The sequence below is a fragment of the Heliangelus exortis genome, chromosome 6, assembly GCF_036169615.1.
Source record: "Heliangelus exortis chromosome 6, bHelExo1.hap1, whole genome shotgun sequence".
In the NCBI taxonomy this organism is placed as follows: domain Eukaryota; kingdom Metazoa; phylum Chordata; class Aves; order Apodiformes; family Trochilidae; genus Heliangelus; species Heliangelus exortis.
In genome coordinates this window covers 12,677,498-12,702,692 of record NC_092427.1, presented here as the reverse complement: position 1 = coordinate 12,702,692, position 25,195 = coordinate 12,677,498, and the positions used below count along the sequence as shown (strand labels likewise).

At 38.5% G+C, this 25,195-nt stretch overlaps 1 protein-coding gene across 4 annotated transcripts in view; it reads left to right on the top strand.

Moving 5' to 3' along the window:
- EPB41L5 (erythrocyte membrane protein band 4.1 like 5) overlaps nucleotides 1-25,195 on the top strand; it is a 59,338-nt gene that overhangs the window by 16,472 nt on the left and 17,671 nt on the right. For all 4 annotated transcript variants that reach the window (XM_071746733.1, XM_071746732.1, XM_071746735.1 and 1 more), the window contains exons 4-16: nucleotides 383-425; nucleotides 1,554-1,632; nucleotides 4,143-4,187; nucleotides 4,502-4,554; nucleotides 7,224-7,344; nucleotides 7,754-7,841; nucleotides 8,471-8,559; nucleotides 9,893-9,962; nucleotides 10,657-10,826; nucleotides 11,992-12,098; nucleotides 12,769-12,796; nucleotides 15,143-15,185; nucleotides 16,214-16,329. In XM_071746733.1, the coding sequence (XP_071602834.1) occupies nucleotides 383-425; nucleotides 1,554-1,632; nucleotides 4,143-4,187; nucleotides 4,502-4,554; nucleotides 7,224-7,344; nucleotides 7,754-7,841; nucleotides 8,471-8,559; nucleotides 9,893-9,962; nucleotides 10,657-10,826; nucleotides 11,992-12,098; nucleotides 12,769-12,796; nucleotides 15,143-15,185; nucleotides 16,214-16,329 (1,052 nt within the window). The remainder of the gene's footprint in view (nucleotides 1-382; nucleotides 426-1,553; nucleotides 1,633-4,142; nucleotides 4,188-4,501; nucleotides 4,555-7,223; nucleotides 7,345-7,753; nucleotides 7,842-8,470; nucleotides 8,560-9,892; nucleotides 9,963-10,656; nucleotides 10,827-11,991; nucleotides 12,099-12,768; nucleotides 12,797-15,142; nucleotides 15,186-16,213; nucleotides 16,330-25,195) is intronic.

Genomic DNA, 25,195 nt, shown 5'->3' with positions numbered 1-25,195 from the left:
GATTTATGCCTCTCTGGCACATTGTCACTGGCTGACCTAATAACTTTTGAATTAAGTGTTTGTTTGTTTGTTTGGACAGGATGAAAATTTTAGTAATTAAAGTGGCTTGTCAGTACATTTAAAAAAAAAATTAGATAATGCTTTCGTAAAGATTATTTTTAAGGTACTACATGATGTTTCTCTTCAAAACTGGTATTTTGAATGAAAGGATCTTTGAGCACTGCGAAAGCTGAGAATTATGAAAGATTTGGACTAGATTGTTTCAACTAGATACTTGTTATTCCGGTATGGTCTTTATTAATGTATAAGAATTTTTTTCCTTTTTCGTTCTTTCTGTGAGATTTTTGTATCGGTAACTCAATGAAAGTTATTTCTTTTTCAGCATTGGCTGGACAACACAAAAAGCATTAAAAAGCAAGTTAAAAGTAAGTGTCCTTTCCATTTCCTCTTGGGATCTGATATAGAACAAACAGAAGGCACAGAAAGTTGAAATGGGTGTGTGTGGGGGGGAAGTGTCCAGTGAGGGGTGATAAGACTCGGTGACAAAAGCCCGGCATGGTGCTGCTGATTGTTTAATGACCTCTTCCCTCTGGAGCTCATATTACTTCAGTCTAATGTCCTTAATTAAACATGTTAGAGACTCATTAGTTATCGTTTCAGTGGAGTCAAAAGAGCTGAAGATACTATAGTGTTATAGATCATTATCCTGACCCTAGGAAAACTTGTCTTGGAGCCTCCATCCCTTGGGGCAATCCTGAATGCCCAAATCTGGGTTTGGTCCACCTGGTCCTTCCCTGCTGCAGAAGGGTTTGTGTGGCCTGGTTGTTTCAGTGGTGCATGCTTCAGTAAGCTCTGGCATCAGCTGAGTTTTGTTTAGCAGCTTCCTTGCTCTCCACTGTGGGAAGTCTTCAGGGGTTTGTGGTTCTGTGTTAGTACAACGTGTTTTGGAAGCACTGAGAGAGAGAAAATTCCTCCTGTCAGATGCAAGAATCAGCAGAGCACTGCACATTTTTAAAGATCTGTTAATCCATCCTTTTGCTGAATTAACTCCTTGGTTTCCAGAAAGGATTATTTTTTCCACAGGGAGGGTCTGTTAAATCCCCCTGAAATAGGTCTGCACTTCTATGGAATAGAGGTCGGAGTTGTCAGCAGTGGGTATTTCCCAGGGCCCTGGGAAGGTGTTAACAGAGACCAAGAGTGCCCCATGGTTTGGTCAGCTGCAGAGCTGAGATGCACAGCTTTCTTCATAGATGGTGTCTGTAAATATAGGGATTAACCTAGATTTGTGTGCTCTTGGCAAGACAAATCAACTTAATGTGATATGACTGTTGGATTAACTTGTAACATATAAAACTATTTTGTACAAAAAATTAAGTATCCTTTCACCCTAATATTTTTCATTCATTTCCCTGTCACAAAGGAATTCCTGCCTTAAGACTTTGTGGTAGGACAGAGCCAATTTCAGTCAAGTTTTGTGATGCAATACTGTGTAATAAAAAAATTGTCTCCTCCAGTAACTGTTACTGCTAACTTGAATGAATTCTACTTTGCAGTTGGCCCACCCTATTGTCTGCATTTTCGTGTAAAGTTTTACTCGTCAGAGCCCAACAACCTACGGGAAGAGCTAACAAGGTAAAGAGGGATTTTGCATGAGAAGAGATACTCAAATAAATGAGAGATACTCAAATAAGGCCAGGAAAAAGGTTTTGTGATATTAAGACAGTTACATGATATTTTGGAGAATTCTTAAGAGGTGCTTGCTTTTTGTAAATGTTTGCAATGTTGCCCTCATGAAATAAATGAGCTCTAATAGTAAATTATATATTTATTTACTATATTTCTTGTTGCGCCACTTTTTGTTAGGTGATTCAGGTAACTGATCTGAGTATCTTAAACACAGTGGACAGAGGTTTTTACTGAAAAGAATAGATACAATTTCACTTTTCTTCTTCACCTGGATTTAATTTATTCTGTATGCAGTCATTCTGTCTCTTTAGGCAGAAAAATGTTGAATTGCAAGTTCAAGCTTCTCTTTAAATAAGTCCAGTTAAAGTAACTCATTCTGTGGTCCTTGCAGATCTTATGTAAATGGAAAATAGTCTTTACCACGTTGAGATGTGGATTGACAGTACTCTTTGTATAGGATTGTAGTATCAGGTGAGCTGCAGTTTCTCTTGATTAAAGCATTTCACAAATCCGTTCATAATGCTGCATTTCATGTGAGACTGTGGCATACTTGGGGTGCTTTGAAAGAGAATACAGCCTACCATCTGTCAGAAGTATGAATCTGTTGTAAAAGGCAATGTTTCTTTGTGTTGTCACCATTGCTGATCATTACTTTTGGAGAGAAGATGAAGCTGTTATGTTTCATGTTAGCTGTAGGCATTCAATATCTTCAGCCATTCGTAGGAGCATGAGGTGCATTTGTTTGTTGTTCAGGTTTATGTCTGTGCAGATCTTTGATCCAAATCCCTAGGAGTGCTATCAGGAAGATTATAGTAGCATTACCCCTCACAGCCATATGTACCCTGTTGTGCCACTTCATACTTGCATGTGTTAACATAATGTTGTAACTGCTCTTTAATATTTCCTTGCTGATCTGGGAAGAATACTTTACCTCCTCATTCATGTTCCTGAATAAATATTTAACAGTCTTTAAAAATAGTAACCATAAGCAAAATTCAGCCTACATCTGTGTCTACCACTATGAAACATTTTCATCTCCTCTGAATTCTTCCAGTCAGACCTTGCTATACAGGTTTTACCATGGCAGACTTGAAACCTGAGGGCTTTTAAACCCTGTCTGGCTGCTCAGCTAATCCCCGGGAACAGGAGAGCAACTGGACAATTTTATGCCTTAAAGAAGCAGTGGGAAGGAGAGCTCTGCTGTGGGGCACAGGTGTCACTAGCAGGGCTTTCAGAGGGTTCCACCTTCTCTTTGTGTGACAGGACAGACACCCAGCTGCAGCCCCTTGTCAGCTTCCGCAGGTGCAGCTTGCTCACAGTTTCTGCCAGCTTCCAACCAGATGCCACCAGTCAGAGGTCATGTAACACAGCCTGAGCATGGGAAGTATGCTTGAATTGTTTGCAAGTGTTATGTGACTGATAAGCACAGACTGGTCACACCCACTGTACACTGGAGGCCTGTGCTCATTCTTTTGGTATCTAGGGTCAGTACCCAACAAACTTATTCCCAGTGTAGGAGCCAGTGTTCAAAAGGTTTTGTATAATAAATGGTTTGGAAGAGTATATGTGGATTTGCAAGCAATCTGTGTGAAAAATGCCTGCATCTGTTTCATGTATGGGAGTTCAAGGAGACACAAGGCACATGCTGAAGCAGAAGCATCATCTTTGGCTTTGTGAATAATGCTTTTGTGTATCTGTAGTAGAATTAAAGCCAGAGACCAACATGGATGCCAGAATTTTAGCTGATGAGGGTACTTCTCTTGTTAAAGGAAAGCAATTTACCATAGGGGAACAGGAGGGCTGCTCTTTGTGGGTATTGGATCTGGAAGGATTGATGTTGTACACCAAAGCTTTGTATTCAATGTTTGCCCAATTTCTAAGCAAAAAGAGTCCTGAATAAGCAAAATGGTGAAGAAAAGCTGGCTCTGAAGTGTAAACAAGTTGAAAAGGCTGCAGTCTACTGGGTTTTGGGTTTTTTTTTTTTGGTTGATTTGCAGTCAGCTTTCTGGCTTAGATTTTAACTAAGCAATCCATATTGCTAACATTTATTTTTGAGAGATGCTAAAATATTCATTATCTTATGAGGTTAGTATGCCTATAAATAATGAAGAAAATTCAGAAGATGCAAGTTGTGCTTTGCCCAAGTAGGATCAGAAGAGAAAGAAATGAAACTTACTTCAGTGCCCCATTTCTTTTCCTGTGCAACTCTGTAGTTCAACTTGTCACAACTTCCAGTTTTGGGTTTACTTCAACTGAAATGTGTGCAAAGCACACAAACCCATCTGGTAAAGCATTGGAAGATCACAATTCAGGCTTTTCAGTCTTGAAAACCCATCTAAAGAGTAGAAAATAGTTTTGTCAGACTCTAGCTTCCTCTTACTGGCTGACTGACACTTTAGGACTATTAATCAATAGTTCTTTATAATAAAACAGATCTTTTTTACTTAATCCTACAGGTATTTATTTGTCCTGCAGCTAAAACTGGATATTCTTAGTGGAAAGTAAGTATTACCAATAAACAACTTCTAAAAACAATCACTATGTGTTTAACGTAAGATTTAAAAAATTATTTTGATAATTAATAGGTTTTGCTAAGTCATGTAAATTTTTTTCCTCTCAATGTTTTCTGTGCACAGGAAAATATTTTCTACGCATAAATAGTAGCAGAAGAAGAATGCTTAAATAATGTAGTGCTTATCTTGTGTTAGTTTGCTGAAAATCTACTAGTCCTTTCTCACTTTCTTACCCTAAACATTTGAGCTGTCTGCTAAATAGTGTGAGCTAAATTTTTAACAGAGCATTTCTCTTATGGCAGGCTGGAGTGTCCTTTTGACACAGCCGTCCAGTTGGCAGCTTATAACATGCAAGGTGAGTAGGTGCCAGTGGGGAAGGATGAATTTGCATGAACAGCTTCTTAGTCTGCCCTTATTTCTTGTTGTATCCAGAAAATAGGTTCTGTCCAGATGCTAGCTAGTGTGAAAACAGCTATTTTTTATTGTAATTTTGCTGAGACTGTATATAGATAATTAATTTATTTATCAGGAAAACAAACAAGCAAACAAAACATAAGCAGCTTTGCCCTAAACTTGATTTTTAAGGTGCTTGTTTGCAAACCTGCCCACTTTCACACATGATAAGAGATTTGCAGTCTCTCTGAATTGCTTTGATGTAGGAACAGGGTTCACTTTTTTCATCCTGTAGTTTCTGACATGAGTGGTTTATTTTTTTGTACAAATCAGGTGCAAAATAATTTTGGTTTTGCACTCATTGAAAATTTCTGTATATAAAACCACCAGCAGCTTGTTTGTAGAAGTACATTAGTGCCCCATGTCTCATGATTGTACCTGAATGTTTATGGTTGAACTGCACCTGTTGGTATTTTAAATCCTTCTTCAGCCAAAAAGGTGACATTCTGTATTTTTTTTTCTCAAATATGCTGCACTATGCTTGAGTCATCTGACACTCTTATTAATGTCTTCAACTTTTGATTCCAGCATCCAGGGCTCCTCTGAGAGGAGGCCTGACCTTCAATTGCTGGCAGGCCTGACCTTCAATTGCTGGCAGGTCTGACCTTCAATTGCTGGCATAGGTTGTATATCACTGATATTCATGGCCAGTGTCTTCTGTGGTCTGGATGAGGGTGTGATCCTAAATCACAAAATGGGACAGACGTGAAGTTTACTGTGATTTCAAGCAGGAGACCTCACGGAAGAGCACAGGCCTGGAGCTTTAGAATTGTCCACTAGAGTAGGCTTTTGGCTCCTTATTAGAGAAGGTAGCTGTGTGGCCCTATTCAGCCCAGTCCATAAGTCTAAAAAACATCCCAGAACCTCTGCTTTAAAGCTGTTGCACAGCTGATGAAGATGGAATTTGGAGATGTGCCATACATTTGTGCCAAACAAAGTCTTTGCACAGCATTCATCTTGGAAACAAATGCACTGTTGTGTTTACATTGTAGGAATTAGGTAGCAGGGATAAGTCACTAAAATTCTTTCTCTTAATGAGATTTTCCAAAACACATCTTGTTCTTCAGGTAGGAACTACTAATGGCCTTGGTCATGTGTAGGTATAGAGAGCTGGGATTAAACTGTATGCCTTTTAAACCTGCTCTTTTGTGTGGAAGAAAAACAGAATACATTCCATAGTTAAAAATATTAGCATTGTTAGAGCCTTAAGATACAGGTTCAGTGGATAAGTTTTTGGAATGACAAAGTGATCTAATTAGACCATATAACCATTGCTGCTTGTGCTCATCTTTTCTTTCTGTTCCCAACAATGAAGCCTGTAGCAGGGCTTTAATCTTGCTGTCTGACAGCTGTGTACCTTTATGTAAATTAGCTGGAACCTAACCTAGTTTTGACAGCATTCCTTTCAGCAGAGGCAAGCATTTTAGTGGGAGTAGATTATTATAGAACTGCAGGCTTCCTCAGTCAGCATTAAAATAAAATAAAAAGAAAGAAGGTGGTGAGAAGAGTATTATTTTTATTTTATTTTATTTTATTTTTCTTTCAGTGTTCAGGTTTTATACCTATAGAATACTGTGCCTATTTCACTCTTCCTAATCTTCCCAAAGATGTCACATTTTTTTTTCTTTGCTACATCTATAGTTTGTTTTTTCAGACAGTGCAATTATTGGCCTGTATGAAACACTGAAGTTTCAAGTTATTCTTAATTTTGGGGGTATGAGCTGAGCATCAATAAGTCATTCTGTATCAGTGGATGGAGGAAATGCGTAGTGACTCTGAAAATCAGGATATTATTTAATGTAAAGGTTTCTAACTGTGAGTTTCTGCATTTTAGGCCTACATCAGTCTTTAAAAGTTGTACTTGTTTTAACATCTGTGAAGTAAAAGGATTTGTGCTTTTGATGTGTTACACCTGTTCACTAGTGTGTGCCATTTTGGTCTCTAAACATCTCTTATTACCCCTGTTGAGCATGGAGCAGTGGACTAGATGAGCCATTTGACTGACTCAGTAGAACATTTATTATGTTCATAGATCAAAAGGAGACAAAAAAAATAACAGCTGAATGTTTATGCAGTGACATAAAGTAATTTTAGCAGGACAGAGGTATTTATAGTTGTGAAATGAGAAACTGACTTTTAGAGTGGACAAATATTTTTATGCCAAGTATCAGAACTGTGCTTGCTTTTTACAAATTTCAAGAGATTTTGTTGTTGTAACAAGACAAAATTGAACTTAAGTCAACTGGTATCTCAGTAGAGACTGAGTTAAATGATGATATTCAAAGGTTTCTGAAGGAAAACAGGTAAGTTTCAAGGTTGTTTATAATTTTCATTTGTAGGAAGCTTGTTAACCAATTTGTCAGTAGCACTTAGTAAAAATTATTGTGAAGCTTTTGTGTAGACAGCAAGACCATTTGTTCAGACACTTCAAATATTGGGAGAACTGGGGGATATGGGGAAACACAAGAGGAAGTTCAGTATTTTACATTAACTGGGAGAGTACACAAAGGTTCTTGTTAATATCCAGTGTGTATATTTGGAATGTTGCTTGACCACACTGTTCTTTTGTAGCTGAACTTGGAGACTATGATCCTGCTGAACATGTCCCTGAACTGGTGTCTGAGTTCAGGTTTGTTCCCACTCAGACTGAAGAGATGGAACTAGCCATTTTTGACAAGTGGAAAGAATGCAGGTACTATATCTTCCCATGCATGCTGACCAGCCATTGGCAGTGGTTTTTCTGTGGTGAGATAAATAAAAGATGATGCTGACACTTTGTCTTGCTCAGAAATACAGTTCTGATATTGTTGTGTTGTATTTTGTAAGGGCATATAATGTTTTCCTGAGTAAAACTTTTTAAATTATACCTTCCTGAGTAAATGATGGTGTTACAGAATCTTGAAATGCAGTTATTCTTGCTGCAGCAATGTCAGATTAAAATTTAGAGAAGTGACCCTGATGTTCATGAAAGTGAACAAGTGTCAGCATTGTTTAAGTTTTCCAGAAACTCATGGGAATTTTTTATCCTCTGTACTCAAATACCAGTTTTTCCTTTCTGTGCTTTTTCAGGGAACTACCTAACAGCAAAATATTTGTTTCAGGGGGCAAACACCAGCACAGGCTGAAACTAACTACTTAAACAAAGCTAAGTGGCTGGAAATGTATGGTGTAGACATGCACATAGTCAAGGTATGTTTAACCACAGCATGGTGACCTTTGGAAATGACAATGTTAGCTTTGTCCCACATTTCAGCACTGGTTTTGCTTTGGGGGCAGGGGAATTAATATTATACTCATCCAAATGGTGTAACAAGTGATCTGGCTTTGCATCAACATTCTACTTTATAGTCTACATTTCTAGGAGGTATAAAGTGAGTCAAAGTGTAACTGCTCTGCATTAAATCTGTGATTGGTGTGGCAAGATGTACTATTGTTTGTATGTAGACTAAGAGCTATGTCAAAATTCTAGCAATTAAATTAATATTGGCTGGGGTCCAGTCAGCTACCAACTGAAAAAGTACAGGTAAAATGGGTCTCCTGTGGAGAGGGAAGTGCAGAGATCTGCACAAGGAGGTCCTTATTACACAGACAAATCAAGAAACTTTGATTTTCCACTTCAGTCAGTCTTATTGAAGTTCTGCAAACTAGAAAAAAGACATTTCATAAGATCAATAAAACACAGGATTTCTGTGGTAAAAAAATAAGCAAATATGTGTTTAATTGTAACACTGGGCAAATAAACTACATTAATCACCGGAGGAATTGGGATACAGCATCAAACACCAAAATGAACATGATCTTTATTTTGTGGCAATTAGGCAAGAGATGGCAATGATTACAGCCTGGGACTAACACCTACAGGAGTTCTTGTCTTTGAAGGAGACACAAAGATTGGTTTGTTTTTCTGGTAAGATTTCTGATTGTATGTTAAAATGTATTTTGGACTATTTTGCGATAGTAAAAAAAATAATTTGAGGAATGAGAGTACTATACTAGGTACCTGTGCAAGTATTCTGTAGCCTGTGAGTGTTTTCATGGTTTCTAAAAACATTCTTTCTTCTTTTAGCATTCTTAGTTGGTATGTTAATGGGCTGTATGTGGAACATGCTAGAGGCAGGCAAAAGATGGAATAACTATGAGACAGGTTGTTTTTTTGGTTTGGTTGTGGGTGTTTTGTTGTTTTGTTTTTTAATCATATGTTTTGTATTCAGATATTCAGATTGCTTCAGATTTGAAATATGCACTCAGTGAAGTGAAGTTTCTTCAGGTGTTCTAGATACAGGTGTTTTTATCTGAGAGTTGAGCCTTACTGTTGAAAAACAGGCAGAAACAGCAGTAGAAGTGGAGTTTTCCATGTAATCTGGGCAGGCTTTTCATTAAGAAAATGTCTGTTTGTGCCTAGTAAAGGGCAGAAATACCCCTTTCTGCCCATCAATAAGGACTAATTAAACACAAAGAACCACCTTCTGCCAAATCAGATCTATATATTAGTCAGGAGAGATATAGAGCTTCCTATAGTTTTTGTATGAGCATGTGCTTCTTTATCTTTCAGGTACCTGAGTAACACCCCATGGTTTCTTAAAAGGATTCTGATGGATTTTTGCAGGGCTTTACAATGCATAAGACATGAGATGGAGAACCTTCTAGCCTAGTCCAATTTTATAACTTCTCAGAAAACCCCTCAATTTGTAGCAGAAATGTTTGTGTGTCTTGTCTCTCCATTGCCAGTTCTGGGTATCTTTTTGACAGGCAGGGGGTAAAGTGGTTGCATTTTTGTGTCATGTCATGTTCATGTTTGCTCTTTGGCTGGAATTTCCTGCAAGAGAGTCCTCATAAGAATTGATTTGTTGTATATTGTACAGTGATTTACATCTCTTTAATAAAGCAGAATTAGTTTGGCCTGCCTTTGTGACTTTCCAGCTTCAGTTTTGTGAGCTGTGGAAGAGTAGGCAAGCAGGAATGCTTGGGTGGAGTTTGATTTAGTTCAAGTGATTACTATATAAAGTTCTGATAGAATTATCTCTAGAGGTTGCTGACTTCTTATCTTTAAGGTTTCTAATTAAATGTTAAATTTTGAAGTAATACACAGAATCCACAGTATAACCAAACCCAACAGCACAAACTTAAAACACGCTCAAAAATAGGAAAAAAAAACTTGGTAGAAAGGCTTAGACCATAATGTCGAGCATACCTCTGAATTACTACGAGTTACTTCACCTACCTTTCTGTTCATCTTGTAGGCCAAAGATAACAAGGCTTGACTTCAAGAAGAACAAACTCACTCTAGTTGTTGTTGAAGATGATGAACAGGTAGATAACTATGTGTTTAGTTACATGTCAGTGTTAATGTACAGTGCTAATTTACATACTCCTGATCTCTCTTTAAATTTTGAGAATTAACATGGATGCCTTTCAAGATTTTTGGTTGTTAATTGGGGAGGAGAGGAATGAAAAGGGACTTAAGTATAAAATAAATGTGGTTTTAGTCTTTTTTTTAGAAGGGACCTTGTGAAATGGTCATAGTGTAGACCACATTATTTGGAAAGAGTGTACACTGTACAAAGAAATTTTAGAAAAGGTTAGGTAGCACATTTAGTGGAATGAATTCCTTAAACGGGTGCCAGAATTGTTCCCATGGGAAGAAATTGCTCGGAGCTGACATGATAAAAATGTGAGCATTGGTAATTTCAGGAGATCAGATTTGGAAATGAGACCATGTTAGCCTCATTGAGAAGGATCTTCCTGTGTTAATTATGTCTTTAATTTGTTGTTACTCAGAGGGTTGACTTGTTAAATAGAAGGGCTGTAGCCCTTTTTCAGCTTCACATAATGGAGCAGCAGCTCACTAAACCTTTTGAAAATATTTTTTTAAACCTTTTCTGCTTTAAATATTTTTTAACGTATATTTCAGTATTCATAAAAACCCAAATTGCCCTTGATTAGCATTGAATTGTAGCTTATTCGAGTCCCTTCTAAATTGTCAGTGTGCTTTGTGTGCTTTAAGGGAAAGGAGCAGGAGCACACGTTTGTCTTTAGACTGGATCATCCCAAAGCCTGCAAACACCTGTGGAAATGTGCAGTGGAACATCACGCCTTCTTCCGGCTCCGAGGTCCTGTCCAAAAAAGCTCGAGCCGCTCGGGCTTCATTAGGTTAGGATCCCGGTTCCGATACAGGTCAGTGTCATCTGCCATCTAGCACGTATCTTCTGTCATTGCTTGTTTTTCCTGGATCATGAGTGGAAACAGGAGGGAGCTTGGTAATGGTTCACCTAGGACATGTAGAGCAATGGAACTTGCAAGGTGGGCGAGTTGCTTTATTGGTTCTGTTAAATCACGTGGATTTTTCCCCCTGCGTTTTCTGATTTATCTTTAGGTGATTTTGGTCTGTGCAGTAGGAAACCAAAGATTTCTCAAGGTTTATGTTCCTTATGTAACATATATATTATACTGTGTTAGTGGATTGCTCCATCTTGAACATCTTTTAAAAATGCACCATAGAGTTAGAGTATGGATACTTGACTTGCACAGCTGAGGACACTGCAAGCCTTTGATGCCTGAGTTCCTGACTGAGTGATACTAGGACTTAACAAGCCCACATTAATGGCTATTTCCATGTCAAACACTACCTATGCATGTAACAGATATACAGGTGGCACCAGGTCCCAGATGAGTCTGCAGGATGCTGTCAGTTTCTTCACCAGTGTTGGTGAGAACATGTGCAAAGGGGATGGGTTGTGCCTGGGAGGCAGCATGCATAAACTTTGCTACTTTTTCCAGCAGCTTGAGCAAAGCCCTCTAGTCTGCTTCAGAAAGGGTCAGTGGTACAAAGGAATCAGCAGAACATGAGGCTGCTACTGCTTTGATGGCAGAGTCTGGCCAAATTGCAGAGAAAAGACTTGCCTGGTAACAAGAGCATCTGTTCCAGAGATGCTGTTTTACAGTCCTATTACCCCTTTTCTTTATGACCTTTGGCAACATGCCTTAAGCTTTGCTCTTTCCTAGAATTTTCAACCTCAAAAGTGTGACCACAACAGAAATACACAAAGTAAATGTGCTTTTTCAGCAATGTAATGTTTAAGGAGTCATTGCTTCAGCTCTGAGTCTTGCAGCAATGGCATGAAGATTAGGATGTCTGTAAAACTCCATCCCATGTTTTGTGAAAGGCTTTCTGAGGTGTTAATTTTGGGATTAAAAAAAATAACACAAAACCAACTAAAATTAGTTAATTAAACAAAGTATTTAAAATAGAAATGTGATATTTTGATGGGCAGTGTCCATATTTTTGCTAATAAAAGTGATTTATTTTATTGGTTTTTTTACTTTTTGATGGCATTCTTAGTGGGAAAACAGAATACCAAACTACCAAGACCAACAAAGCCAGGAGATCAGCATCCTTTGAAAGAAGACCCAGCAAGAGATATTCAAGACGAACACTACAAATGAAAGGTAAATTATTATTGACATTCCTCTTTGAGAAGTAAAATCCACTGTGAGACTTAAGTAATTATACCTTTTAAACGAAGTGTAGGATTTTTTCTGTAGCTATTTGCCTTCCTCTTGAATTTTCAAAATTAGGTTTTTTTTGACTCTTTGGGGAGACCACATGTATTTGTCAGAAAAAGATTGTCTAGCTTACCTAGCAGGTAAAACACCCACAAGTATTGTACAATAGACTTCTGCATGAAGGTGGAAAACTTGGACCCAGGAAACAGTGATATTATTAATGATAATATTTGAAATTCATTAATCAAATTTGAAATTTTTGACACTAGATTTTTTTTGTTGCTCTTCAGAGGCACACTCTGTTGTTACAACCCAAGGCCTTTTCATGACTCTTGCATAGGTTAAGCATAACCCCCATGCACACTTTCAGATACCTGCTTAAATCCAATTCTTTGGTTTGCTCTCAAATATTTTTTTTCGTTTATTTTTTCGTTTATTTTTTCAATTTAGAATGTTGTTTGTCACACATTATATACGTGGGATACGTGCAGCTTTTGCTCCTTTAGTTGTCTACTTTTAAGCCGTGGTAAACTGTTTTTATTAATAATATATAATATTTAACTGTTAATCTAATTACAAATTAAATTTTAATTAACACTTTCTGTTTTTGCAGCACATACTGCTAAACTTGAAGAAACAAGGTAAGATGCATTCCTGTATTTAAATTTCTCTTTGATGTTTGCCACCTGTGCTTGTGCACGTGTATGCAGAAGGAGGTTATTAGTTAAATGTAGAGTGCCTTAAACTCTTAATTGTGGTTTTGCTGTGGGTTTTGTTTGTTTGCTTTACATAACACCAGCTGTTCAAAGCAAAGCTCCTGTGTTGCTGTCGTATTGCAGCTTTTGCTAGACCTGCTTACTAGCAGGTAAAGAGGTTTGTTTATGGCTGGCTATGATTCTTGTTGGATATGAGCTGTTCTGTGTGCTGCCATGTCAAGTGATCAGGTAAAAGCAAGTGAGGAGCTCCCCTTTCAGACCTGCCTGCTCTGGCTAAGTGACTGATACATCATCAAGTGAAGTTCAGAGACAGGGGAAAATTACAGTAAAATAAGTGTTTGCAGTATTTTGATGGTTGTATATTCTGTACTGTTAATGTTTCTATATTAATACTAAATTACTTGTGTTCACCAATTTAGAGTGGGGCCTTTTGGTTCTCTGCTTCTTTACCTAGAGTCTTTCTGCACGTGTAGGTTTGTACTTACTGTTGCAGTGTGAAATTCCCACATGAATCCAAGCCATACAACCTTCATACCCTTCCTTAAGGGAAGAGAGGAGATCAGGCTAAAAATTATTACCTGATACCAACAGAACCAGGGTCACTCAGTTCTTCTTTCTGTCCATCACCAAATGGTTTTACAAAAGCAGGTACTCAGAGATGACAAGCATCATGACAGAGAGGGGCTGGGTAAAAAATGTCAAAACAACATTTCAGAACAAGAACATTTAACACCTCCATGTGCTTGCTGTTTGTGTAGCAGCAGGGTTGATTCTTTCATGGGAGGGGAAGTCTAGGAAGTGTGAGGACAAGGCTGCAGTTACTGTGGTGGGGGTCTCTCTATTTGCAACCTTCTATATTGTAATATATATTTTTTTTAATGAAATGAGGAAGTACTCTTCAACACTGGATGTCATTTAAATGCTTAGAGAACCTTTGCATGCAAAGCATGACTGCCTGATTAATTAGCACTCTCGTCATGCTGTGTTGTCATGGCCTTTGAGTTTCATGCTGCTTAGGTCATTCTGAGAGTGGGAAGAGAAACTTCATGTGCAGTTTCTCCTTCTGATAAGCCAGCAGTCTTCTGATCTGCACCTAGGTGTGGCACTGTTATGTTGGTCTCCAGAACAATCTATGCCATTTCTGAAACTCTACACTGGAGAGTTGCTAATTGAAATACTTCATGAAAGATGTATGCAGTTTCCCTCTTTGGTGTTAACTCAGCACAAGGGAATGTGCTACCCAGAAGGCATTCCTGAATATTTCTGTTAAAGGTGAGCTGTTTTGTGGTAACCTCCACAGCCTCTCAATCAAGTTTTGTGAAGCTGGGAAACAGACAAGGAGCAGCTTGTTTGGTGGAACACATTATGATGTTCAAGTAAAATAATTCTAAAGAAACACTGAAATAGATACAGAAATCTATTTGAATTGTCAGCTTGCCAGGTTGAATAGCTGTTTTTCAGACTGTAAATCAAGAGATCAATGGGTCCTAGAAGACTGAAAACATTTTTTTTTAAGATTAGATGTCTGGAAAAAGGTTTTCTTTGCAAGAGATTGATAATGTGTAATTCCTGTGAGTCAAGTTTAATGCTTTTAAGTCTATTGAAAATGTAAAATGTTGCCTTGTGCAAATTCAGAAATAATCAGAAATAAGGATATGGGTCTTATTTAATTTATTTAATAAATGAAATAGAAAATTGTTATTAATGCTGTGTTGAGATGCTGTACACGTAAATTTTGAGTGTCTGCTTGTAAGATTAAAGCAGTAATTCAGTCCACTGGATGTTGTATGCAGAAGAAACTAGTGATTTTTTCTGATAAACTTTGTGATATGCAACTTCAAATCAGAAGAATCCTAGTTATGGAACAAACATAGCATCTACAGCGAGTGAGTTTTCAACAATGTTACATTTTGCTCATTGTTTAACTGAAATTATATTGGTTTTGTTCTCAAAAGTGCCCCACCTTACTGCTGTATTGGGCAGACTTTTGAAGCTGAACTGGTTTAGGAAAGGAAGAGGAGAAACCAGATGAACTACAGACAAACTACAGCTTGAGTAAAGAAAAATAGTGTGGTATCTGTAGTTACATAGCTGCCTAGAATAGTGCAGCTGACCTAGTACAAGTCTTCTAAGTTTTCTTTTGTGTACAGTGAAGTACTTTGCAAAGATCTTTGTTAGGTTTTGTGTTTCTTTCTGAAAATCCTTGTAGTTCTGCTAGTCTGCAAAAAGTTTGCTGATCTGATTTTGATTTAAATTCTTTTTGTCTTTCAGTACTGCAAACCATGCTGTTAACAACCAAACCAATGGATCACAAGTAAGGACTATTATTCTTTTTGAAATCAGTTTTCATGTATTTCAACGTATTTGAGAATTTCATTATTAGTTCTTAAAATCCAGTGACTGACAAATAGAAACTTACAAATGGTTAGTTAACAATATACCAAGAAATTACTACTTACTTATGAGGAGGATAATAGCTTAATTTAACTGGAGTAAGGAAGATTACCCCATTCCCCAGTCCTGTGGAAACTAGGCTATTCATAGATAAGGATTTTCATAGGTACATGGAATACCTGTTTGTGAGAGTTATGCAAAGCATATTAATTCTGTGTTGAGTTCTGGTTACAGTGTTCTTTTCTCTGAAAGAAGGGAAGGCATCTGTAAACTGAAGAGTCTGTTTTTATGAAAAATTTACTTCTTTGAGTTTGATAAAGAAATGAGAGACGCTAGCCTCTCAGTACTTGTACACAGAGTGCCTTGTTTCACTGAAAAGGGTCCTAAGTGTCAGGCAGCTCTCTTTCTGAGTATCAAAAAAAACAGGACTTGGAATTTGGAAAGACCCTGTTTTCCTCTCTGGAGTATTTCAGATGTAGGGTGCAACTGAAAGGGTCACACACTGTTGGAAACAGGAATGTGATTTTAAAAAGATAAAACTCAACTGATACATAGATAGCTGTTCTGCCCAGCCTCTTGCCTTCCATGCAAATGGACTTAATATTTTTCAGGAGCAGTTGTGTTTCAAGTGGCAACTCAAAGGTGCAGTTGTTATTGCAGAGTTACTTACCAAAGGGGAGTTTCACTGCAGGAATTTAAAAAGGACACAGCAGGACGTAGCTTTTCACTGAAATCTTTGAGCAGCCTTGGATTTGTTGTGATCCCAGTACTGCAGTATTGGAAAAGACTTGGCATAGGTGTCAAGTGCTGTGGAAGTAATGAAAGGCAAGAGCATTGCTTTAGGTTTGTTCTTAAAGAGAAGTGGTGATCTGTTTTGTTAAGTGCCATGTGTCATCACTTTGCTAATGTTTGTTTAGTAACTTATTTGTTTATATTTTGTCTCCTAAGAGCTGGAATGCAAAGCCAAATCTACCTGTCCTGACAGCAATTCCTTCTGCCCCAGTCTTGGTGGAAATAGAAAACCTCCCAAGGAGCCCAGGAGCCAGCCAGCAAGACAAGAAGTGGTATGTTCTGCTTTGCTGGGAAAATGGATTTTTCTTGCTTCTGCATTATTCAAGTGGCTGTTTCTTTCTCTGCACTTCAGTTAGCTATCATCATTATATCTTTAACATGACTTGACAGTCAATTTAGTGATGGTGCAGCTGGTTTGTTGCTGTGAATGTGGTGTGGGGAGGTGAGAACAACAAGATAAGTCGCTTCCAACCAAAAGAAAATTTCCTATGAGGCTGAAGAAATTATTAAATCAGGAACAGCATTTTCAAGTCTTGGAGAAAGCTGGGTCCTCCCAATTTGCCGTAATATTCCTTCTAACCCTCTTCTTGGTATCAAGGGCCCTGCAGACTTAACTTGACCCTTAACAAAGTGCAGAACCTTGTAAACTTGTATTGTTGTGAATCTCTTGAACATTTTGAAATGAGAAAGCTGATTTTTGTTACTGTCTTGGGGAGAATGAGAGCTTGAGGAAAATTACATATGCTGAAGATAAGAGCTTTGATTTAATGTAATCAGAGTATTTGTTTTATGCATTGGACTCATCTCAAAAAACAATGATGATTTGTTTTAAGATAGATGTACATGTAATATATCTTTTCTTAAAGTAATTCTAGATTGCAAAGCTATTTCAAAACCAAAATTATGTTTATCAGCCCCTTACTTATGCACACATTGTCTCAGCTTTTTCAGCTCTTGTGCATTTAGAGTTAGCATGGATTATCCTAGAAGAGTAAATAATGGAATGGAGCTGGAGGCACAAAAGCTCTTATCCTAAGCAGTTTTAGCCCTCAAGGGGAAAGATCCTTCTCCTGTTGTCAGGCATATGAACCTCCTTTGCTTCAGTGTTTCTTAAAAGTAGATTATATCCATTTCCAAGAGTTCAATTACAAATGTACTTTAATAAATCTTACTGAGGAAAGACTTTTAATATTATGGGCTTTGGATTATAAATGGGGGATGGTAATTCTGCTTTATGTCTTGCGTTTATTGATGTTTCAATCAGAACATATGATCAATGCTGTTTTTCTTTCTTTTGCCCTTGATTTGTCTAGTATCTGAAATCTGTGCTTGTCTATGGTGAGATCCTGTTGATCGCTCGATTCCTTCCGTGGTGGTGGGTGAAAGGTGGTGGTTTCTTTATTCTTCAGCATTCTCAATATAGTTTTGGTTTTATTCTTTTGATCTAATTGCAAGAGGCCTTCTGGGAACTGGTATTTCCTTTGTTGGAAGTGTTTGACTCTTGCTCCAAACAGCTCTTCTTGGGTATCTGATTTGTGCTGGCATCCTTGCTAGTACTTGCAAGCCTTCTGTTGGTTATTGAAGTTCTGCTGCTTTTGTTCAGAAGCAGAGAGGACTCTCTAGCCAATCTGTTTGAGTTTTGGTCTTGGTATACCTGTTTGAGGATTAGGAACTTGAGCCTATCTGTATTAACATTGTCTAGGAACTTAAGCTTCCATGCCAGCTGCTGCAGGATGTAGCCTTTCTGTGGAAGAGTGGGAGTGAATGTAAAATATACCTGCATGTAACCCAAAACAGTACTCCAAAAAGGAAACAAACAAGCTTCTTGGCAACTGATGCACTTTAGTCAAGAGTGCAATGCTTGTACTGCCTGTGTGTTACGTTTCTTAGGGATGTATCATAATTATTAGAGACAGTTGTCTTCTGGCAAGGAGGTTTTAATGTGTTCACTGGAAACACTACTGCCTGTAAGAAAGGGCAAATCCAGCTGTAGGAAGAAGACAACAGTTTGGAGCTGAGTCAGCAATTGGGCTTCATTCTGGCTTCCTAGATGGGAATTGGGGTTAGGTTAATGTAATTGCCAGAACATCCATATTTGTGGTGGGGGCTGACACGTGCCAATTGCGTCTCCAAGTCTTGGTGTCTCGGTGTTGCTAACAAGATCTCTCCTCAACTGCTACTGTCTTTAATTGGCCTGTTTCTGCATGAATTATCTTTGCTTTCTGTCAGAAAAATAGTCTCCTTTTATAGAGAGTTTGCCAAAGATTGTTGAGAACACCAAAATCTTTTGGACTGGGGATTTTGTAGATATTAAGATTGTGAAGGGGTTTAGAAGTAAGGTCCCGACCTCGTAGTTCCTGTACTCAGGCTTGGCAGATGCCTGTATTGGCTACCTCACAGCTTAGATCCTTTCCTAATGTCAATGTTTCCTTTAATTTAAAATGTTAATGCTGCAGCTGCCAAAGGCAATTGTGCCAGCCTGTAGAAAGTACTTTGCCAAACAAGAAGGGTTTTTTATTACTATTATTTTAATTTTGCTCCATTCCTGTAAAAGTGCCAGCACAGCAAAACTGTACTGGTCTGCATAGTCTGAGAATGTCCTGGAATATTGGCTGAAAGGCTGAGAAGTCTAAAACACAATCAGTGTCTTTCTAACTCTAGTTTGCTCTCAAGAAGCTGTTTCTGTGTCAAGATAGGACAGGAGACAAAGGTCTACAAAAATGTAGGGTCTTTTTTTTTTTTTTTTTTTTTTTTGGCTGCCAGTGGATGCAGCTTTCACATAACTGTTTACATTAAAGTGAAAATAATATAATCAATGTTGAGGATTGGAGCCTTCAGAATTCACCCATCACTTTCTTAGCATATTTCACAAAGCAAACAAATCTCTGAATTTCCACATGGGTGACCTTTACATAAATCCTCTCTCTTTTCTAAAGGAGGACTATCTCTGGGCATTAATAATTCACTGCTGTTGTGAATCCTGCATGTTTTTCTGCTTCCCTGCCTTAACATGTGTCATCTCCAGCTCCTGCACTGGCTGCTTGGCTGTTCTGGCAGGGCTGGGAGTGTTAAACCAGGCTTTCTGGAACATGAGAAGGTGGAATTTGAGCTGGGGGATGAACAACAAGAACTTTTCCACTTAGCTTAGATTTGGGTCATTGAATAAAAGAATTTTACATCAAACTGAAGGAACATGCTTGTTTTAGGGATTTCCTTGCTTGAGTAGTTCATGAGAGCCTTTTTCCAAGCACTTTTTTTGATACCTGACTATACTTCACCTCAGCCTCTCCCAAAACATATCAGTGAAGGATCCTAGCACAAGACAAACAATGAATATTTGTCCATTTTTGAAGTCTTTTAAAATTTAACCGGTTTAGTAAATTGCTTATCCCTAATGCTTTGGAGATGCTTGTGCCTTAAACCCTTACAGTTTTCTAGCTAAGGGCTTCCAAATAAAAAGGTTTTACGAGTCACTGTTTAAAGTGTTTAATGTTCTCTCCTGCTCCTCGTTCTAGCTTTTGGAGAACTTTATTCCAGCTGCAGTGTAAACTATCTGTGATTGTGCACAGCACACCTGCAGTTCCTGTAGGTTTGCTTTTGAGAATTCAAAATTTAAAATTTATGAACCACTCTGCCTTCATATGCAAAATTAGAAAGCAGGGTTGTTGCTTTTTTAAAAAAATGGTTCTTTTTCCAAATGACATTTTTATGTTAGTCAAGCTGTAGCTAGTCACCTCCTTCTGTAGTACTTAATCCCTTAGATATATTGTGCATTATTTGTATACACTCTGCTGTTTGCTCCTGCACAGTAAAGCTCTTCCCTTTGAGTTTCTATTTTCTCCTTTTTTCTTTTTTCTTTTTTTAAACTTTTTAAAAAACTACACTTTCCCCTGACACTTTGAAAATTGGTGTTGCTTACAGTTGCCTGTTTCAGGTGTACATTTAAAGCTGCCACTTAAACTCTTCCAGTTTCCTGCAAATAACATGGGCTTGAATACTTGAGATGTCTTTGCCTCTATCACATTATTTTTCTCTCATCTGTAAAATATGCATGGTTCTTGCTCAGTTTTGTGAAGTGCTTTGAAAAATTAAGTGCTTTTCATTTATTATGTGTAGATAATGTACACGTGAGAGAGCCTCACTTGTCATTTCAGACTTCTGCAAAAATGTGCATGATACTGAGCAGGAAAGGAGTTTATTTGACAGTGTCATCATGTACACGTATACTTGCATGCCTCGTTCCTCCAGTATTTACCTTCCAGCAATGCCCTTTTCCCTTGCCTTTTCACATCAATCTTCTTGTCTTTCCCTTTGCTTTACTTTTTCTGCCCTCTCTCTCTCATCTCCACCTGTTTACTAATTGTGCCCCCTCCCACTCCCCAATAATCCAGGCCCTTTGACGCTGCCGACCGCTGTCAACATGGTGGAATCCTGTGGGACGCGTGGGCCCCGACGAGGACCCGTGCTGCAGAGGGACCATGCACCCAGCATGCCCAGCTCACCCAGCATGCCCAGCTCACCCAGCATGCCCAGTTCACCCAGCATCCCCAGCACACCCAGCATCCCCAGCACACCCAGCTCACCCAGTACACTGCCTTTGTCCATGAACGCAATGTGAAGAATGCAGGAGTGCGTGGGGGTGCTGGTACCTATCCTGTCCAAACCACCATGACCAGCCTCTGAGACCTGGGCCTTTCTGGAGCTGGAGGCTGCTTTCTAGCAGAGGCTGGAAAATTATGTTTTGAGCTGTCTCTGAGATAAGGACAACGGACCCAAAGCTGACTATAGAGGGGGAAAAAGAAATAATCTTTTATTGCAAAGGCTCTGCCTGTCGTGCTTCATGGTATTTCATCTTTGAAGAAAACCAACAACATATAAACCAGAAGCCACCCACTGGTCCTAGATTACAAGGAGTGTATATATATATAATCTTTTTAATTGTGTTGAGGTTTTTCTTAATAATTGAAAAAAAAAATTATTTTTTTAGCTGGTTTTAACTTTGAGAGCCACACAGGAAGTTTATATTTGTCATAAAACTACACATGCAACCAGTGGGTTATAATGTGGTTTCAAAAATCTTAGAGATATAGAGGATGTAACTCCCCCTCATTTTGAACCATGATTACTTAAAAATATCTAAGATAGATGGTTGATCTGAACACTAACCTTTTTTAACAAGTCCTCTTCTGAAAAATCCTGGAAATGGAATAGAATTATTTTAAATTTTTAAGAATAAAATTATCAGAATTCCAGAAAGGCAAAGAGTAGTTTTTTTTTCATTCTAGAAAAAATTCTTTATTTCTTTGCTCCTGTACTCCAATTGAAACAGAAATATTTCCTGACAAACACTAGTCCTACCATATGATTCACAAGGTTAATTTTTAAGTCAGAGGTTAAGACGTAAGCTTTCATGGCTCATTGGTGTTCTTGGGGGCTTTTAGAAACACAAAGAGCTACCTTTACCCTTGAATGCACCATGATTTCACATGTTTTCTGAAGTTAGCTGCAGTATGCTTTTCCTATTAAAATAAAGAGGAAAAGTTGCGATAGAGCACTTTTAACAGAGATTTGTAGGATAAAGAAGGTGTCTGAATAATTTTCAAATTTTTTTACTAAGTTTCAAATTGTTTCAGATATACCAAAACATTGTTTTCAGGTACCAAGCCCTGAAGAACTAAAAAAGTAAGTCTCAGCCACATAATATTGCCTGAGGTATTTTTTGCCTTCTCATCATTGCATCTGACAGGGAGAAAGAGACTGCTAATGAAATAAGTGTCTGTTTCACAACTCTGCTTAAAAGGAAAAAAAAGGATATGCAAGCTACAAATTAAAAATCAGGGTGGGATCTCCACAGGTGATTAGAGCAGCCTTCTGGGCTATTTTTAGTTTTAGATTTTGCAAGGTGGATGTTGTAAACTTCTGGAGCAAAGCAGACCTATTTGTTTATTATTTATAGAGTTGCATAAGAATATGCAAATGAAAACTGTTTTAACTTTAAAATATTGCATAATTCTGTGTAGGAGCAGCCACTAATTTGAGTGTGGAGGAATCTGGGTAGTTTTGTGTCTACAATGAAGAAGAGTGTTGCAATAACAGGTCACTGTTTCATTGCAGAGTTCAGATGCTCTTATGCAGTGGCCAGGCCACTGCATGTAGTGACTGACTGCTGGGGTATCAGAGAAGCTTTGTGTAACTATCACAGAATTAAAGAATAGTTGAGGTTGGAAGACACCTCTGGAGATCATGTAGTCCACCCCCATGCTCAGAGCAGGGTTGAGTAGAGCAGGTTGCTCGGGACCCTGCCAGCCAGGTTTTGGTTGTATCCAAATATGGATTCTTTACACCCACCCTAAGCAACCTGTTCTGGTGTTTAGCCAACCTCACAGCAAAAAGGTTTTTTTTCTTGTATTTAAGTGGAATCTCCTGTATTGCAGTTTGTGCCCATTGCCTCTTGTCGTGTATCTGGGCTGCTTTGAGAAGATAGAATCTGTTTTTCTGTCTGTTTTCTTTAGTCCCCTCATCTTGTTTTTATACACGTGGATAAGATCCTCCTAAACTTCTCCAGACTGAACAGTCCCAGGTTTCTCAGCCTCTCCTTTGATGCTCTGGTCCCTTTATGGTCTTGGTGGCCTTCTTCCCTTCCTCCAGTTTGTCCCTCTCTCCCTTGTCCTGAGCAGCCCAGAGCTGGGTGCATTTCCCCAGGGGTCTCTTGCTGGTGCTGAGTAGAGGTCTGGGTGTCCTGGGTGCCTGCAGCATGCTGCCTGCCACAGGCTGCCCTGGGATTAGCTGCAACCTTGGTAATTAAAGCTGGGACTAAAGTTTCCATAGTAAATTCTTTTGCATGACAGGAAAGCTCGTTCAGATTCAGGATAGAGGAAGCAACCCTGGTTGCCTGAAATCCATCTACCTTTAGAATTTATTTGTATTATGAGGGTATATGTTGCAGGCTTTTTGCCATGTGGCTTTGAATCTTGCATACATCCTCAGGGGCCACTTTGCTGTGTGCTGGGCTTATTTTAGTGTGACTTTGTTGACATAGGGAGAATAAGTATCCTGGTCTCCGGGAGGGTAGGTGGTAGCTCTCAATAGCAGTCAGAGAAGTTGTAGAACCCTAGTGCAAACAACACCTGGCTGCATATTTACAGGGACAGGTCATGTTCTCTAGGAATAGCACTGAGGAAACACATGGATGTCTCTCTAAACAGTATGATGATGACAGATGTTTGCTTAATATCCACAAAAGTTCTTCAGCCAGCAGAAACTCTTTCCTAAGGGTGTTTCCTTTCCTGTAGTTGTTGGCTTGCATACATTATACCATGTCAGTATTTGGAATTATCTTCAAACAAATGGGAGACATCAGAAGTCTTGGGATGGTGGGACACAGCCTGATGATTAGAAACTAAATGTGTGTGAACAGTCTCCATTTGTAGGATCATGCACCTGGATGATTTTTTGTTTTCCTTTCCTCACTTTAAAAGGAAAAGGAAGGGGTGTTTTTCCTGAATATTTCGCATTTTTGCTTTGGGAAAAAAAACCCGAATAAATTTACTGTTCTTCTTGCCTTCAGGTACAACACTGAATGCTCCAAAATGAAGGAAATTAACAAAGGCTTTCACACTATTGTACTACCTTGCAGAGTCAGTGTGAGAAACTGCTCTGTGTCACTACTAGTTAAAAAAAATGTTAGCTTGTGTGGTGCTATGGGCTGGGTCAAATTAGATTACTTGCAAAAGAATTGTCTCTTTTGCAGTGGACTTGGATAGTTACTGTATTTTGTAAATTGTATTTCACAATCTACACTGAAGTATTGTTTTTCATTGAGGAAATGAAAAAACACATCACCCTTTGTAACTGACATCTTTCTTTGTTGCTTTATGCATTGTATTCTGTATGGTACATACTAATCTCAATATATTTGTCAGGAAAAAAGGAAAATAATGCAGTAGCTAATTCCCTTTAACTGTGGGAGCTGTTGGAGCATTTAACAACTTCTGTGTGATTTATTTAGTGGGTCTTAGCTTTTCCCTCAGAATATTTCTTGAAGTGTACTTGGTAGAAGTTGATTCTAAGAACATAAAGCCTGGCACTTGATACTGTGCAAAGTTCAGATATCCCTTTGTATGTGAGTAAATATAGAAATGTTGAAAGCTAATGGCTGTTTTCTTCCTCAGTGCTGCACACTGACTGTCACAGAAATACTGCTGTTCCTGGGAACCTTTCTGTTATTTTCGTTACAAAAGTTCATCAGTGTTTTGCAGAACTCAGAAATCATGTGCAGGAATGAAAAGAGTATCTTGTGCTTTTTATTCCTGTAATCTGGTCATTTATGAAGCCTTCTTGGTGGACTTCCCACTGAGGATCTGAAGAGGCTGAAGAATCAGGGTGGTCTTGAACAATTTAATGCTCTTTGCAGAATTTGTCTTTTGTGCCTACAAATTCCAGTGGCTGAGACTCTCCCTAATACGAGTTATCTCTTGTGCCTGCCTGTCCCAGTGTGGCTGAGTAGGTGTTTCTGTGGGTCTGAAGACAAAATGGGGTCAATTCCTACTTGAATCTTGGCTTAGAAAGCTTGAGAGCCTACATACATCTAATTTCTTGCCTGAGGCTGTCCTGTGATGCCAGCTCAAGGACTCCTCTGTCCTGTGGCACGAATGGCAATATGATTTTCTACATGTTTTCATCACCTTAATGTGAATAGTTCATTGCTCTTGGAGCAACACTAGACATTGAATATGCCTTTTGAGTGTGTCACCAGATTTCAAGGCTGCCTTTCTCTCTACTGGGCAGATTTTTTTTGTCTGTCTAGTAAATGTTAATGTAGTTGTGATGGGGAAGGGAGGGGAAAGGGTAATGTAATGATCCTAGCAATTTTGTAACTAAGATTTCATTTTTCACTTATTTTTTTTCCATGGTGCTGCAGTGCTAAGAAAAGTATTAAAATATTACAGCACAAAGAAGTGTTACTGCTGCTCTATATCACTTCTCTTATGAGGAGTTCATGAAAGATTTTACTTCATGAAATGGCATCATGTCATGGCATCAGCTCCTCTGTGCTGCAGGCAAAACCTGAACTTCTTGTACTGGTTGTCATGTTAAACATTTAGGAGGTTATTCACAGAAAGCTGTCAGAAAATAGGA